The 17786-nt window shown below is 42.6% G+C and overlaps 1 protein-coding gene across 1 annotated transcript in view; it reads right to left on the bottom strand.

The window, feature by feature from the left end:
• Positions 1 to 8967: 8967 nt before the first annotated feature.
• Positions 8968 to 17786, bottom strand: part of WASHC5 (WASH complex subunit 5) — a 28358-nt gene continuing 19539 nt past the window's right edge. The window contains exons 17-29 of the mRNA XM_065627516.1: positions 17537 to 17617; positions 16793 to 16894; positions 15980 to 16159; positions 15155 to 15279; positions 14594 to 14756; positions 13735 to 13837; positions 13558 to 13637; positions 12442 to 12545; positions 11858 to 11987; positions 11639 to 11735; positions 11088 to 11241; positions 10719 to 10806; positions 8968 to 9454 (exon numbers count right to left, since the gene is read on the bottom strand). Coding sequence (XP_065483588.1) covers positions 9398 to 9454; positions 10719 to 10806; positions 11088 to 11241; positions 11639 to 11735; positions 11858 to 11987; positions 12442 to 12545; positions 13558 to 13637; positions 13735 to 13837; positions 14594 to 14756; positions 15155 to 15279; positions 15980 to 16159; positions 16793 to 16894; positions 17537 to 17617 — 1464 coding nt within the window. The 3' untranslated portion in view covers positions 8968 to 9397. The remainder of the gene's footprint in view (positions 9455 to 10718; positions 10807 to 11087; positions 11242 to 11638; positions 11736 to 11857; positions 11988 to 12441; positions 12546 to 13557; positions 13638 to 13734; positions 13838 to 14593; positions 14757 to 15154; positions 15280 to 15979; positions 16160 to 16792; positions 16895 to 17536; positions 17618 to 17786) is intronic.

Here is a 17786-nt window from a genome sequence, read left to right on the forward strand (position 1 = left end):
TTCGTGTGTATTTTCATTTTTCTTCACCTTTCTTGCAATTGCTTTGAGCATCGCTGTGTGACTCTCCTGTTTTCCTTGCCCAAGCAGCCATGTGCAGCCAACAGGTCAGAGAGCAGTAACGGATCATGATTTTCTGTACTGGCAAAACTTTGACTCTATCTTGGAAATGACAGATTGGATAAGCTGTATATAAACATACACTTTATGTTGGACTGTGAAAAAAATTCTGTGGAGAGGCTTTTTTAATATTTTATTTGACGGATATTTCAAATTACCTGTTATTTTCCAGAAGCAAAAGTCTGTATATTTTTCTAACCATTATCGCTTTTGATACCCTCTTGAAATTACAGTTGTCGTGAATATGTCTGTGTTTAAACTTTAGGGTGAAGTACTAATATTTTCAAATATCATTATGTAGGCTAACTAAGTTATGCCCCTTCAAGGCAACACAAAGTTTGCAGAATTTATACAAATGTTTTCAAAATTTGTGACAGCTTTGGAAATATTAATTTTACATTTTCTATTTTTTTAATCTAATTTGCAGTCTTTTTAAAGTCAATGATAAACAATCCTGAGCCAAATACGCACCCTCAGCTAACATAAATAAAAAGTTGTGATATCTGTAGGGTTGTTCTGTTGTGTATCTTTGGTCAATGAGTCTTGTTAGGTTCTGATTTATCAGGTATGCCAGCAGGCAAAAATATACATATGTATTTAAGCTCATTTTTTCTTTTATTGTCTTGAATGTACTGCCTGGTTAAGTGTCTTGATGAGCGAGGTAACGATCACTTGTTGGACGTTGGGGAGAGAAAGATCTCGCATATATGTGTAAGGAAGAGCAGCCTGAGAATATGACTCATGAAGTGGTTTCGTGCCTGATCCCCAGGATGGGATTAAGGAATTTGAAGTATTGAACCAAGTGGGCTTGGTTGGGCACAGGGCAGCATGGGGTGTGTGCTGCTAATTGCCAGCACTGATGAGCTGCTCTGCGGCAGCGTTTGGTGGCGCTGGCCGCGATCCTGCTCCCGCGCTCAGTGCGATGCAGCAGCGCTTCGTCCTGGCGAAGAAGAGTCGCTGGGCAGAGTTTAGGGCGCAGTTTTGAACCCCCTGGCTGTGGCATTTTTCTCAGGTACACAGAAGGAGAGAAAGTCATGAAAAAAGCAGTTCTTGGGTTAGAAAAGTTGGTAGTGAGTGGGCAATGTGCTTAGGTAGAACAGCCAAAATGGAGTCAAGCAGCAGCTGATGCCAGCCATAGGACGCAGCAGATGGTCTGTAAAAATCCTGGTTTTCATTTTCTGCATCTGTATGCAGCAAAGGGAAGCGTTATGCCAGGGAAGGTGTCACAGGCATGTTCAGAGTCTGAGAGGAGCATGTTGCGGATGTATTTGATGCAACCTGTGAGTTGTCTATAGATCTGCAAACTCTGAAGAGGTTAGTTCTGAGGATTTGCACGCTGCAAAGTGTCAAACCATCGCACGCCTTCCGCAGCGCACCTGGGTGAGACACGCGTTGTGCTTATGTGGTTTTTCTGATATTGCTGGGCTGGTGCAGCTGAGAGAGCAGAAGGAGCAAGAGAAGCAACTACGTGGTGGTGAGATCGTAGCTGGTGACATAGTGTGAGAGGATGAAAACTTGCCCGTGGTGAGGGTGAAGGAGGACACGGGAGGTGCTGGTGGTCTGGAGGCTTGTTCGTAGGTGGGGAGTTGGTTCATGCGTGCAAGTGTCACATATCTCAGAGCTCTGAGAGATTTGTATCACAGGTTCGATGTTCTTGGTCTTCTGGGTTTGGGGCTTGTTTTTTGTTCTTGTTTTGAGCAAGCCCTTTTACTGGGAAATGGATGAGGCAATGAGAGGGGTTTTTATTAAACCTTTAAAAGCAGAAGCTGCCGGTGCAGGCATATGCTGTTGGATTTCATGTCAGGAGTGACATCTGTGTTCAGTGCCTGCTCCAGTGCAAGCAAGTAAAAGGCAGTGATGGCAGTTTTCCTCCCACCTTCACTTTAATCACCTGAAAAAAAGAAAAATCGCTTGATTAGTCCTGGATCAGCTGATGGATTTTGTAATTTATGACTTGATTGTGCTTCTGAGACAGTGAAGGTATAACGTGATAGAAATCTCAAACATCATTACAGTGCCTCTCTGGCAAAGTATATGAATAGAGGCTTAAATAGTTTGTTCTGCAACTGAAGAAAAAGGAGCACGTCATTTTCTATAGATGTAAATGGTTTGTTAATGAAGTCTGAATAGCACTCAAAGTCTTTACACTTAAAACTATTGCACTCATATCTGCAGTACACTGGGGAGGAAAAAACCAGCAACAACCAGTAACATGAAACAAATGTGATTCCTCACCTGTATTGCCCCAGCTCTGTTTCAGTTGAACAAGGATTTGGTTTTGAAGAACCACACTTGAGTTTGGTTGTAATCAAGCTGTTCCAAAGTCTGTGCAACATCAGTGCCGTTACTTGGGTTTCCATACACCTGTGGAAATCTGAAAAAAAGGGGATAATTAAACCAGATTGCTCCCTCCTTGGTAACACCTGTTTCTGTGTTGTCTTTCTCCCTCGTGCTTGTGTGGTACCCCTGATCTCTGCCTCCTACCACTCACTGTTCTGGTCCTTGCTCCGCGTTCGCAGCCAGAAACTTGCTGTGGTGTGGGACTGGGCTGCTGCACCGCAGCCGGGTTGGATGGGACAGCTGCGCTGGCTGTGTCGCCTGCACCCGTTTCCCACGCGGAAGCTGTGACCTGTGCTAACTCAAAGGCTGCTGGCGTCTCCTTCAACCTACACGCTGGTGTTCACTGGGATATTGTCGATGCACGCTGGTCATTTTGTGTCAGTGGGGCAGTAATTTCGAGTTGGCTCACAGTGCCTGCACGTGTTGCTCTCTGGAACCAGCTTGTGTGTTCTGGACAAAAGCAAAAGCCATTCAATGCAGAATAAATATGGGCAGCTGATAAATTATGCATCCTGAAATTCCGGCTTGCTCAGCGTGACGTTACTGCATGGAAAATAGTGTCAGCAGTTCCTAAATTGTTCCCTGTAGAGCTCCAAAGAGCTGCGCAAGGTTTTGTGCTGTGCATAGTGAACAGCAGCATGACAGAGTTTGCTGAGATAAAGTTATTCAAGGTACTGAAAATAAAAGCTGACAAGGTATTTTAAATAGTAACTGAAATCCACAGTTAATATAAGCAAAGTAACATAAATAGGAAAAATAATTCTGATGGTGAGTCCATCTGTGAATGTTCAGGAACAAGATCCTGGGAATGCCCGCAGCTGGTCCTCTCCCATCTTACACTCAGTTCGCAGCAGCGGTCAAAATGTAAACAGGACATTGTTTCTGAAGGGCTAAAGCAAAAAAACCCATGGTGTAAGAGTTGGTCCGAAGAACAGTATTTGCCTGAACATCGCCATCAGGGACTTGGAGAACAGATGCCCTGATAGAGAGAATTGTACAATGTCTTGGAGAGAGGCCTGAGGAAAAGAATCGTGTTGTATGGGTATCTCCGACCTGGGGGCTACAGGTAACAATAGCTGCTGGATGGACTCCACCTGCTGCCTCAGCCAAACTTGCCCCCACCTCCTAAAAGGAATTGTGTCGTACAGGTCTCTCTGACCTGGGGGCTACAGGTAACAATGGCTGCTGTCCAGAAGATGGATTTCACCTGCTGCCTGAGCCAGACTTGCCCCCACCTCCTCCCTGTGACAAAGGCCAACGAAGAAGAGCATGCGCAAAGGCCCGCCAAGGGTCTTGAGGTCACCCAACGGACCAGTAAGAGACCCCTGAACCGAGGCGGCGCAGGCGCAGACGGGTTCTGGCAAGCGAAGCGAGGACTCTTTGGGCCTGCACAGTTAAGCCTGGATTGTGCAACAAAGGCAGAGATTGGCCTCGATCTATGGGAGTGAGGTGAGGTGAAGAAGAATAAAAGACAATTCCCGACGGGACATCATCGAGATCTCCCCACCGAAGGATCCCGGATCAAGATGGAGGACTGGAAGGACTCTTCTCACGGGACCTGAGACCAGAAGGACGCCTTTGGAACTCGTGGTGGTAGCTATAATCCTATTCCCCCTCTTTTTCTTTCCTTTTTTTCTCCATCTCTCTCTCTATCACGTGCCGCTTTATGGGCAAAATAATAAAGTAACACTGTTGGACTGAATTATAACCTCTTGGCATTTTAGTTGCCTTAATTTTGCGCTTCGAGATCAAGGTAAACGAACCATCGCAAGTCCATCACTGCATGGACCGTGTCATATGGGAAACACAATTCTGTGTGAAATGAGCCTTTGCACCAATTGTGTATGTCAGAACAGGAGCTGGTAATGCTTCGGGCAGAGCTGAGAGAAGGTGCAGAGTGAAGCTTGGGGCCATTGCTGGTATCATTTTCCAGAAGTGAAGAGGTGGAGAAAAGCCAAGAACAAAGGGGCTGTGGGCTGGCAGCCGGGTTTTGGAGGGGGTCTTCAAGCCGGGGTCGCCAGGCCACCCAAATGCGAACAGCAGGGCCACAGGCCAGGTGTTGAAATCATAGAATCATCGAATAGTTTGGGTTGGAAAGGACCTTCAAAGCTCATCTAGTCCAACCCCCTGCCATGAGCAGGGGCATCTTCACCCAGATCAGGTTGCTCAGAGCCCCGTCCAGCCCGGCCTGGGATGTCTCCAGGGATGGAATATGCCTGAGTGTTAAGGCAATGGGTACACACACAGTGAGCTGCTCTGGAGAAGCAGCCAGATGACTTGGTGGGGTGTGTTGCAGTCTCATATCTGATTTTAAGCGGTTCTGCCTATGCTATTATGGTGCCTAATTTGTTTTGCCATGGGAATGTTTGGGTTTTCTTCAGCTCAGCCCCTGGTTTGCCTGCGGGTCCCTCTGAGGCAGCTCCTGCCTGTTCAGGTTTCTGTGACACAGCTGGTTGCCTTCAGATGCAGATTCACGTTCTTCAGGCGACGGGATCTTAAGGCTGTCTTCCCAGCTGTGGTTTCTGATAGCCCTAATATAGGATCTGAAACATATATGGTCCTGTAAATTTATGTTGCCTAGTAAAAGTAAAGAGAATTATATATATAAATACCAACCCCTTTGATCTGTATACGTACGGCCATACTGTTGGGGTTTGACTTGATGAGTTCTTCTGGGCTATGAGACTGGATTGTCTAAGGGCAGGACAGGCAGGGGGAGCTGGCACCGAGGGGTAGGGGTCTGTAGTCCCGGCCATGTCTTCTTGGCATGAATGGCTTCATCGGTACTGGGAGACTCCAGGGCCATGGCTGTCTGTCCCCCTCACTGGTGGCACCCTGTCCATGATGGTCTGGGTCCAGGCCAGCTTGTGCTCTCCCAGACGTGGTTTGGAGGGGAATGGGATTCCTGTGGGGTGGGGATCATTGCTAACACTGAGTGGGGGAGGCTGCCCTGTTTTGGGTGTGAGCCCTGCTGTGCCAGGTGGTTCCTACATCACAGGATGGGTCCAGACGTGTTTTATAGAGTTGTGGAGCGAACACGGAGATCCTGGACCCAAATGTCCATGTCGGGCTTCCTGGGCCCAGCAACAACTGGTCCATATACTTTTTGTGGGGGAAATATGGCATAAACACATCCCTCACCTATATTTCAACATAAATAAACCCCTGCTAGTAAGGTTTAGGTTACAAAGCTTTACCACCTTCCTTATGCCTGGATATATTTATTTGCTGCCTCTGCATTTTCCATGCCAGGACTGTGGTCGTTTTATCAAGTGCTTTGTCCTTGTGTCTGCTGGAAGAAACTCTTGCAGAAGAGGACAGTTGTAGCAAGAAATTGGTTGCTATTTTGAGAACGTGGTGGATGTGCTTTGACCTCGGCTGATTTTTGCTTTGCTTTTCAAAATATGGATTGAAATGCATTTCATTGCCAATGGTGACATTTTGATGCACATCCCATTGCAGGCACATAAACCCCTCAAGCATTTGAGATGAGATGAGATACCGTCACGTGCGGGAAACCATCTCAGCTCTGTGCACATGTCCCTGCTGCCCTCACACCCTTATTGCCACCTCCAGTGGTGGGATGCGATTCTATTATTAATATTAACCTTGAGCCTTATACTGCTTTTTCTAGGTGGGTTTTCTCTTTCAACTGAGAGACAACAGGAGGTGGGAGAAGCTTCTGCCACAGGCTGCCTGGGGACGCCTGGGGTCACTTGTGCTCCCTGGTGCCTGGCCCCAGGCCAGAAAACTTTCCTGACTAATGATCGCTGCCTATATTGTGTATTTCTCCAAGGTCTCCATTTCTCCTGCCATCACCAGGCGGGAATCAGATCCAGTGCCTGAGTTTTCAGCTCCAGTTGCCTTTATCTCTGTCAAATGCAAGCTATGAAGTGGCCCTGCTGTGGCTCAGGTTTTGCCACACGGTAATTCGGTAACCGCAGGTAATTACACAGTGGTGGAGACTGGACGTTGACTTACCCTGCTTTCTTTTGCACACAGAGGACACTTGCTAATTACTATAGAGCGTACCGCGTATTCGGTGTTCCCATTTTTATCTTGTCCGGAGCTGTTTTCTCCTGCAAACAACATCTGGAAACAGATAATGCATCTGGATGCTATTTGCAAGACCAGCTTGGGGCATCTAAATCAGAGGTCTCTTTTTTTCATGTGTCTGATCGCATTAGCATCATGTGGCGTCATTCTACTCCATATAGTGCCTACACAAAAGCCATAATGTGTTATGAGTTTTCTGTGTTTTAACTTGTCTTAACCAGCCTTGGCTTTCCTACCACTAAAACGGGAGCATGTGGTTCCAGCAGCGGATGGACATTAAAGGCTTCAGGCTATTGAAGCCACCTTATTTCTACACCCCTCCTCCCTTATGTCACCCTATCCTTTTGTTTTTCTGCAGTCTTACCATGGTGTTCCCTCTTTTTCCTGTTGTATGTCTTGATTTGCTTATCTGGTGTCACAGGTGAATTATTGAGAGAAGTCACCATTATGAGATTAACTAAAAGGGTTTTTTATTAATGATCCAATGATGATCAAATAGTAATTAGTTGATGACTGAATGAAAATCACATGGTAATCAAATGCCAATTGAGCTATAATTGAACGTTAAACAGTGATTTGATGAGTTAAATTATGATTTAGATGGTGATTAGACAGCAGTCACTTTACTGCTTACTATACTTTCAATAGTAGCTGGATGTATACATGTCAGCAGCACACAATATACTCGTAGGTCTAATGTAAAACTTCACTTACCTCGCTATAGATACCAGATGCTGGGTAAGGATTCTCTCGACCTTGAGGAGTGACCTTGAGAGATGTCCCTGCCCAAGGGGAAGTCGCCGTTGTCCAGCCCGCTGTCCTGCAGGAGGTGACACATTTTTATAGCGTAAAGTGATCGACGTGTAGTCAAACCCCTGTTGGTGTAGGTGCAGGAGTGCAGCTCTAGCAGCTTTAATTATGTCCAGTCTCGGCATGGGCTGGTGCTCAGACGTGTCCTACAGTCCCCAGTTCCTGAGGAGATGTGTCCTGGCACAGTTCTCACACGTTGCACAGCCGGACTGGGTTCAGTCAGGTCTCTATTGATGGTGCCTGAACCAAACTACTGTCCCCTCCCTCAGCATGCGTACATCTGTCTGTCCTGGTCTCGGCTGGCACAGAACCAGGTCTCTTTTCAGGAATTTGTCCTGGAGCGAGCCATGGAGGCCAGAAGGGCACTGGCTGCCAGCGGGGAAGCCTGTGCTGTGTCTCGGCTGGCACGGCCATGCCAGAGCTTGTGCGCGGGCAGGGAGATGGGTGCTGGGCAAGGCTCTGCCTGCTGGAGAGGGGAGGGCTGTGCTCCTAATGAAGGCAGCTGCTGGCACAGAATGCAGGAGTTAAAATCCTTCCCTCCTGAAAGACACATTACTGTGACACACAGTTCAGCTTTTGCAAGGGTTGAGTTCAGAATAGGTGAAACAACAGCAGCGCTGAACCCTACAGATCAGTACTGGGTCCCTCAGCAGAGGAAGAGCAGGTTGGGGGACATATTTGAACAATGCAGACATGCAGAACCCCATGGGAGCTGGTGGGATGCATCCTTGGCTGCGGGGAGAGTTGGTGGGTGTCAGTGTGCAGCTGCTCTCTGTTCTCTGTGAGTGGTGGTGGTGATCCTGGGGCCTGGACAACAGCAAGCATCACTCCGGCCTTCAGGAAGAGGTTGTGAGAAGCTGCAGAAGGACCAGCCGCAGCTCCCTGGAAAGGTGATGGACCAAACAGACCTGGAACCTGTGCCCAGACAGGCGAAGGACAGGAAGGTGACTGGCCGTAGTCAGCATCAGTTTATGAAGAGAAAACAAAGCTTAACCAACCGGCTGAAGGGCTGGGCCCATGGGCTGTGGTCAGCAGCACAACATCCAGCTGGAGGCCAGTCACTAGTGCCGGTCCTTGCACTAACTTCCCAACCATGTCCTCACATGGTGCCCATGACACTGCTCCGCATCTCCCTGACATCCTGCTGGGCAGGTCCTGTCACCAGGATGTCATCAACATAGTGGAGTGGGTGACACACTGGGGACAGTCTGTCACTGCCCCGGGAGGGACCGTGGGGCTGTGCAGGTGTCCCTGAGGTGGCAGTCGGTGCTGGCTGAACGCCACAGAGCCTTGGCAGGGGGTTGGCACCACGGTGGGACCCACAGCCCTCCCTGCTACAGGCTCCCAGCTCCAAGCTGGCTAGGTACGGGTGGAATATTGCTGTCCCAGTGACAGAAAAACAGCCCCCACTGGCCTTGCCCAAGCAGCCCTGAGCAAGAAAATTATGCCAGGTAGAAAGGGTTTCATATATGGACTGAAAGATACTTGGAATAAAAAACTTGTCCCCACCACTGGTCGTGTTACAGTTGCACTGAAAGAAATATAGCATGACAGGACTTTTCAGCTACGGATATTTAATTACTTTTCTGTCCTCTATAGAGGAAAATTAAGTTTTTGTAGTACAGAGGCAGACACCAAACCCCTTTTCACTGAACATTCATTCTCACTAACGGCTCTTTTAACAGGAAAACTGACACTTTGGAATCATCAGTCCTAGCAACCTATCCAACAAGTTTTTCCAATTTCATTGTTTATTTACGATACAAAAGTCAAACTTCCACAAATAGTTCTTCAGAACAAATACTAAATGATTTATACATAAACAATTACATACAGCATTTATAATGCACAGTACAAAATGTACACAGTCTGTATGAGACACAAATTGTGTATCATGCCAAGATTTAAACAGGTGTTAATTACACAGACTAGTGCTGATGGTTACATTTCACGGAGACAGTTGTAGGTACTGCCTTAAAGCGCAGAAAAGACACAGTTCTGAAAAGCTGGACTTGTCTCATCCTTAGCTCCCCACTCCTCCGTTTAGGGGAAATACTTGGTCCCTTCTCCATATTCATAGGACAGTTCTGAATTCATCAAAAATGAAGCTGGGCACATGTGCTTCAACAACCTACAGTAAACAGGAACCCACAGTCAGGTATGTTCTTTGAGATTCATTTACATGCTCTGTTCATCCACTAACGAGTGTATCTGATCTATCACTCAAGCACAGAACACAATCGACCTGAAGCACCCCGGCTCTAGGACATGCTGCTGGATGTTCTTGCTCAAAGGAAGGAAGAGCCTGTCAGGACAGCATGAAAGGCCACCCGGGCTGAGCCCAGAAGTTCTGTGTGGGGCTGCAGGGACATGGACACTGACACCCTCCCTGCTGCTCTGCCACTCAGCACTGGGCTCAGGTGGGACCTGGAACAGGTACCAGATACATCAGCTGCAAAACTGACACAGGGACCTTCGCTACATTGCGCTGTGGGCTGGGAGGAGGAGAGAAGAATCTCTCTCTTGGTTGTGAGTATTGGCTGGGAAGTGGCTTATTGCACAATCATTGAGGTACAGCCTACAGCAAACAGGATAAGGACTTAAGACCACATACAAATAATATACCCTCTTCAAATGCAGTTAAGTTGCATTTAACCCTAAAACAAAGTCTCTCTACAAGCCCAGACTCTCAGAACGTCCCTTGCATGTGAAATAAAGATGCTGCCTGGGAGGCCACGCTTTGGCAGGAGAGGAAGGGCAGGAAATCAAGGACTGGAGATGGCATTTCACCAAAATTTAGATTTGCTAATTAGCATTTTTGCTCTGCATTTTGCAGGTAATAACAAACCTACTAAGACTGTTATTATTTAATTCTGCAGCATTTCAGAACTTCTATTTTATTTCTTCCCTTCCCAAACCCCCCCCAGTAATAGACTTGATCTCTGAAGATCAAATGGAATAAACTCTTCTTAAATCCACACAAAGTCAAAATCCTTTTCTGTATTTTGTATCATCTCTGTATTTTCTAGAAAATAAATTATCCATAAGGATACTACAACTAGTATAAGAATAGTTACACGAAGTATGCAAGTAAGATAATTCGTAGCTTGTAGAGGGTAAAATAATTCATTATGACCCATTCCTATCAGGTAACAGCTTTTTTGTCTGTAGTTCCTGTTGGCAATCTTTTACAGAACACCTGAAAAGGGTCAATACTGCTTTTTGAACAAGGTTAACAGGTCCAATACTTTGGATTTGTTTACAGGTGATGCCCATGTTCCAGAGTAGATACGTGCAAACTGTAGTACATAGCCACAACACAAACCAAGACTTAGCTCCTCTAAACAGGAGTCCTGCTCAGGGCTACTTACCAGACACAGGGAATTCTTTCTTACCTTTCTTGGTAACTTTGTGTAGCGAATGTAATCTTCCAGGAACATGAGGGCACCCACTACATCTGCAGGCATTTCTGGAATCTTCTGGCTAAAATTAAACCACCATGAAGATCATACTCCTACTAGCTGATCAGTTATTTGAATAAAATTACATGAAAATGCCAGCCTTCAAATAACACCGTTTCCACTAGCTCCCGTATGATCCCATTACAAAAAGAAATAGTATTTTAATTTTACATTTAGTCAAATACATTGTTATTATTATGTCAAATATAGTCTGCTAGAAAAACATAGTGAAAAAGCAGCGACAATAGTACTGAAGCCCTGTTCACAGAGGTGATACTTAGGGAAAAAGTAAAACGTGGATACCTTGTGCACTGTTCCATCATTGAACGAATAAACTGACCGATCAGGGCCAGAAATTGTTCTGTGTATCTTGAGTGGAACTGTTTCAACAGAGTAAGGAGTCCCAGAACTAAAGGAAGCCAGTCGATTTGATCAGCTGGCCGTTTGCACACCATTCCTGCACAGAAAACCCAAACCAACACGTTTATAAACCAGAACATATTATTTATACCAGGAGAAAACTTGTATAAGATATTCTCTTGAAGTTTCTGTGCTTCCCCTTCTGCTTGCCCACACATAAAAATTAAAAACTAATGTAACAACTGCATTTATTCCATAGCAAATGGCTTAATGATTTTAAATTAAGGCATACGATGGAATGACAAACTCAGAGGTTTGGATTCTGTTTCCTACACCACTGTCTTTAGCTTCAATATTATAACAAACCTGCCTGGATATGATGGCCTAAAGTCACAAACCGAGTATTTTCTATGCAGATGATTTTACTATCTTATCTACAGATAATTTCACATAGGTTTTCATTAGGTTGAAACAAACAACAACTTATACAATACCTAAATTTCTGTTGTACTGAAGTTTCGGAAACTGGGAAATGAGAAATAGGAAGTTGACAGTGGGAAAATATGGCAGACGTTTTGTTGTGATATAGATCTGAGGGGAAAAAAAAAAAGATAAGAACATAGTTCTTCCACATACTATTTTTTTTTCCCTCAGTAAATAATCAATAAAATAGAAAAATAAAACTGTGCCAAGCACAAGAATGTAAGTCTGACCTTATTTAATGGATTGTGGATGCCAGCTGCTTCCAGATAAGCTGTGATTTCATACAGGAGAGTGTTGTCCTCTTTAGGATAAGGTAGTGATGGGTTCTGATAATGGGCTTCAATGTCAGCCAATATTGCTCTAAAAGGAAAACAAATTTATTATATTAAATACTTATTTAAGTTATCCCCAAATAAACCTTACACAATGTCACATGTCATGTTAATTTTAAAACTTCATAGACATAAAACCTGTAAATGGTTACAAGCAAGAGTAAACCACTTTTTTTGGAATATCTTTTTACAAGCATTATAATTATTTCAAAATCAGCACTGCACATTTTCACTGTTCTTACTTCTCATCCAAATACAACCTAAAATCCAGGTATAACCAAATGAAATTAGAAGCTGTGCTGTCCACTAGCATGTTCACACATATTACTTGCCAAGTTATTTATTTTTGATGGTTTTGTTGGGTTCAAATTCAAATACTCATCAATAAAAACCTGAATACAATCAGACTCCATATTTTGCCATAGTTCAGGTTTTAAGGATTGCTGAGCTAATTATATCACAGTGATACATGCAGTTCTTACTTATTGAGATTTTCCAGGGCAGCAGCCAAATGCTTGGAGTCAAACCTGCAGGAATAATTTAATTCATTGGTAATCTGTCGTCTTAAAATCTGCATCTGACCAACCTGTTGGAACAAACAAACAAAAAAAGGGTGGGGTGTTACACTGAATGCAACAAAGGAAAAGTCAGACTACGGAAAAACTTAACGAGTAACAGTTTACAGTTAAATAAATTACACAAAGCCCTTAGTACAGCTAAAAACCTCCACAGGGCTGCCCAAAGCAGGGACATCCAGAGTGGCTGGAGCAACTTTGGGAACAGAGCCCGACTCAGATCACCTGCGGTCAGAACGGACAGACCTCGGCTGCACAGCACAAAGGAGAACCAGTCACAGTACTCAAGATTTACACACAATTCAGGGTAGCAAACACAGGCAGTGTGGAAAGGCCACTAAAAAGGTAACAGGTATAAAACCTCAGTTACTTGCTTGTTTTTCACTGGGAAGTGAAAATGCTTGTGCTCTTTTCCCCACCTCCCCGTAGACCTCAGGGTCAGCAATGGCACAAAAAAAGTGGACAAAACCCAACAGAGCAGCCTGCTGCAGTCAACCTTCCCCTTCCTCTCCTGCCCTTTCCTCTTCCCTTCAGTGTCACACACGTATTCACAGCACTCTGAAAAACTGGGGTTGCAAAATATCACAACGACAAGATAAAGAGACTTTTTAACGGGACAGCTCATTTACATCTTTGGCATGGTAGACTGACTTGTGTGAACAAGGCAAGTTCAGGACATGCTACTGCTCCAAACTTTACCCTTAAGCAGGTGATGTTCACAAGGCACCATAGGGAGTCTCAGAACTGGTACTGAGCACTAACTCAGCTTTCCCAGAGCAGACCTCTAGTGCCAGATTTTTTGGCAAACTATGAGGTGTGAATCAAAATGCTGAGCACTTTGTGGAGTGTGAGCTGTCAGCACAAATGAAACTTGGGAGCTCTTGCAAATCCAGGCCTGCTTCACTTGTGATGTTACAGAATTCCAGGTCAACATAATACAACATTGTAAAATAAGCAGCTTAAATGACATAACCAAAGAGGTCAGAGTAAATTCTGTGTATCACAAAGTCATGTAAAACCTACCTTCATGATGGAGTCTAAATATGCTGTCCAAATCTTCTGAGTTTTTGCAATTGCTGCAGAATAAACCTTGTTTGAATTTGCTGAGAAAAGAAGGTTGAGGCATTTAAAAAAGGACAAGAAGAGAAATTAGTGCAAGTGTACAAAGGTTTTCTTCCATCTTAATCTGTAAGCACTTACCTATAATTCCTTTGAGAGGACTGACAGCATTCATAAGTGCTTTTAAGGTATCCTGTACTGTCCTGTCACGCAATATATTTTTCTGAAACATACTGAGGAAATTCTAAATAAATGAAAGAAATAAGTAAGTAATATCCTCACATGTGTACTCTACTCTTAATCCTGGTGCTACAAGAGCGACATTTTTTAACAGCAGGGAAAGAATACTTCCACAGATGAAGTGTTGAGGAATTCTGTCCTTAGACTTTGTGCTTTTCTGAGTTATGCTAATCAGTGTTAGGACAATTAGCAGATCCCCCTCATCAATAAATAATACGCATTGTAGACAACTATTACCTCAATTTTTGAGGAAGAACTATCTTCATCAATACTTATTTTCCTCAAAATCTTTAATAAGGCTAGGACTGGATTATTCTCAGAAAACAAAACAAAACAAAATCTACTTGTTGTCACACAGAGATATTAGGGAAAAAGTAATTACATAGAATTGATACATTCTTTATATCATGGTAGACCCAAACAATCTAATTCTTTGATGATACCTAGACAGGAAAACTGAAGCTGAGCCGAGGTCAAATTTAAGTACAGACAAAGTATACACCTTCAAAAGGCAAGCCTGGCAAACCACTGTTTAATGTAACACATAACCTTGTGTTACACAGCACCATTTATTCAAGAGCACCAACTTTCATAATCATATCTGTAACTAAAATTCTTACCTTTGGGTTTGAACACACATTTTTCAAATTATTTTGATTTCAATTTACCATTTCAAAAATTTAAAAGATGTTTTATTTCACTATGAGTTATTAAACAATAAAAGCATTGTGACCTTGAGAAACTGGAGTTCAAAAATTACCTGCAGCTCCTTTACAATCATGAAACACAGCAGCCTGTCTAAACCGTTGAGACCAAAAGTACCTAAAGTATCCTGGATCTCCGAAAAGAGACGACTATTAGTTACTTCCTGATGAGTTTTGATATCATACCAGGTGTTCATTTGGTCAATGTAACACGTGATTCTGAGGAAAAATTAAACAAACAAATACTTCAGAATAAGGTTCAGACAGTTCCTGTGATAATCTGAGTAATGAGTTATTCAGGCAGAGATTAGAAAGTCTCTCTAAGCGTCTCTCTCAAATGATGTTTAGTTGCTCCTCTCTCTGCAACAGTTTCGTCACCCTTCACTGTTTTTTTTTCTCCTATTTGTGTAACACACAGTTTTCCTTCTTAGATTAAAATCACAACTTTTTTAGACTAATATTTAAAATTTAGAGCATGGTACATTTAGTTTTAGATAAAGATGGTGATATGACAGCTATAGAAAACCTATTTGTTGTATATTTTGTTTGTATATGGTGGAACAGGAGCAACCCAAGGCACGGCACTGTAACACAAGCTTGTGACGCACAGTACTTACTTTGGGTCTGTGATCCTCAGGATTTCTCTACAAAGTCGACCAATAAATGTTACAGATTCATCCACAGGTGTGAATTTTGGTATAGGAATATGAGTAGACTGGTATATGCTTTGCCAGTCTTGAATCTGAAAAACAAGTTTTAGAGTAATTTGCAGTGTTATCATTGCATGTTTTTAATTCACTTAGAAATTGTATTCCTTTAATTTAAAAGCAGCACACTGTAAAACAACATTGTAAATTACACACGACACTATAAAAACAGAATAAAGCAAAGAGAAGAATGAGTCTTATGAAAAAAGCAAGCAGAAGATAAGTGTGGAGGTTGACAGAACTACTTACGCTCCTGGTGCAAATTCCATGTGCTCCTCTCTGCACTAAGAGCAGCAACCATTTTGCCAGCTAAATTTAAGATCTATTCACTCCACCACTTCGGAAATATCACAAAAAGACCTGGTAACTACTTCAGTTTTTCTAAGCCTGCATTCTGATGGCTAACAATAGATACAGAGAGGTTTATGGTGACGTGGTAGTTATTTTCCATTTTCTTTGAGAAAGAAGAAGGGTATTTCACTGGCAAGGGATATTAAAATATCCTGTCTGGGCTACTTTGCACTTCTTATGTACAACTAATGCAGTGGCGATGCTGAAATCATTCAGAAAAAACTGGGAGCAGATGTTTTACACAGTTGTTAACACATTTCATTGAAGTCACAACAGCACAGACTGTGCACAATGGAGTACACACACTCCAGCAGTCACAAGCATTAATATCCAAATATAAAGACATTTATCAACTTTTCACTTGTTCTTGGTTTTGACTAGCACCTTTGTTCTTAAGAAGTTATTGCACTCCTGTTCCACATTGTAGTTAATAATACGAGACACCTCCTCTTGCCAAATTTTTAGACCATATATGTTGACATAATCCTGGATATATTCAAATGATCGGTGGAACCCATCCATTGTAGCTGCCATTTCTTTCAGTTTGGGCATCAGTTCGCTTGCCTACAGATGAAAAAACAAAACAAACCCAAAACTGTGAACAGGTAAAATGCAAAATGCTTCTAAATGCCTTTACACAACAACCTCTACAGGATTTCACTATGCTCCAGCCAGAACTGAAAAACACTGAGAAATTTATCCAAGGTTGTTTGATATCTGAAGTAATTTTTCTTACTAAATATTTCTTCCTCCTGCTTTTAATGTTTATTTTATGCTTCAGTGGTACTATTGATTGATCTGGGAGAGAGACTCAAGAATCTGGACAGGATCAAAACAAGGAGTCACACTCCTTATTCTATCATTGCTTTCCTATGTTTACTCAGCTTATATATATCAAGTGCTGTCATCAGTCGTCACAGACAAAGACAGAACTGTGAAGTCAGAATTGATGGACACTTGGCAATAGAATAAAAAAATGTGTTTGAATTTTATGTACTCTTAGCAGTTAATAAACTCATTTTAATATCAAATAAGGCATTCCAAATAATTTTTGGGAAGTTCAAAAAGTGTAATTTTTTAAAAAAAGGAAATCTGTACAGGAAAGTATGAATTATTTTCTAAAAGGCAGTATATTAAAAGAGGTCCCAGAAATCCCAAGATACATAAAAAATAAAATCAAATCAAGCTGTTACACACCTTGGCTCTAGGATTAAAGATGAGTCCCCTGTGAAGAGCTAGAGCTACCCGTTTTACCAGCTCCTTCCTTATTCCATCCTCTAGTAACTGTTTTGGGTCCACCTGAGTAGAAGTAACATTTTTTTCTTAAATTCAGAAAGGCATTAAAAATATAAAGCATTTCATGTGTACCAAAAAAGATATTAAGTAGTTACGATGTAATAGGAAAGTAGTGCTTACAGATGTACTTTCCCAGCACCTGCTTGTCCAAAGAATAAATATTTAAATACTTCCATTGGATTTAAATGATTCCTTTAAGTTGAATGCCAAAAAGTTTGTAGATTCCGTATTCAACCTCTGTTAATGGTCTACCGAAAATGTTGTCAAGTTATAAAAAGCCAGAATGAATTAAGAAATGTGTATTTCTTTAAGAATGTGCATTCCTGATGTTCCAGAAGAGGTATGTTAATGTAGGAAGAGCAGTCTCCGCCAATGGAAGAAACAGCTCTTTAGAAAAGCTTGCAGTCATTTTTCCAGTAGAAATTAAACAAACAAACAAACCAAAAAGTACCACTTCGGGTTGATGAATCTATGTACAATGAGAACTGTGGGTTCTTAGCAACCTAGATGCCAAGTTAGGCATCACCGTTTGAAAATTTGTATATGAACTTCTTTTTTCTTGTCTTTTAATCTTTCCTGGAGGTCTTGTTTAATGTGCTGAAGTGCTAATTGCCACTTTTTCCTACTGGAATAACGGAACGTTACCTTGATGATACCAACTAAAGTAGTTTTCATCATGAGGATGCCTTCAGTGAAGATTGAAATTGCGTGGGTTAGCTTGGCAACCTTTAATAGAAAGAGAAAATACAATTGATTGAAGAGATTCAACAGATTCAAATAATGACTCTAAACAGATATAATTTTCTCCCACAGTGGCAGCTTCCTGTTTTAGATTAAAGTAATCTGCACTGATGTATTTTCAATTTTACATCTCGTTCTAGACTTATTATACAAT

The sequence above is a fragment of the Caloenas nicobarica genome, chromosome 2 (assembly GCF_036013445.1).
Source record: "Caloenas nicobarica isolate bCalNic1 chromosome 2, bCalNic1.hap1, whole genome shotgun sequence".
In the NCBI taxonomy this organism is placed as follows: Eukaryota; Metazoa; Chordata; class Aves; order Columbiformes; family Columbidae; genus Caloenas; species Caloenas nicobarica.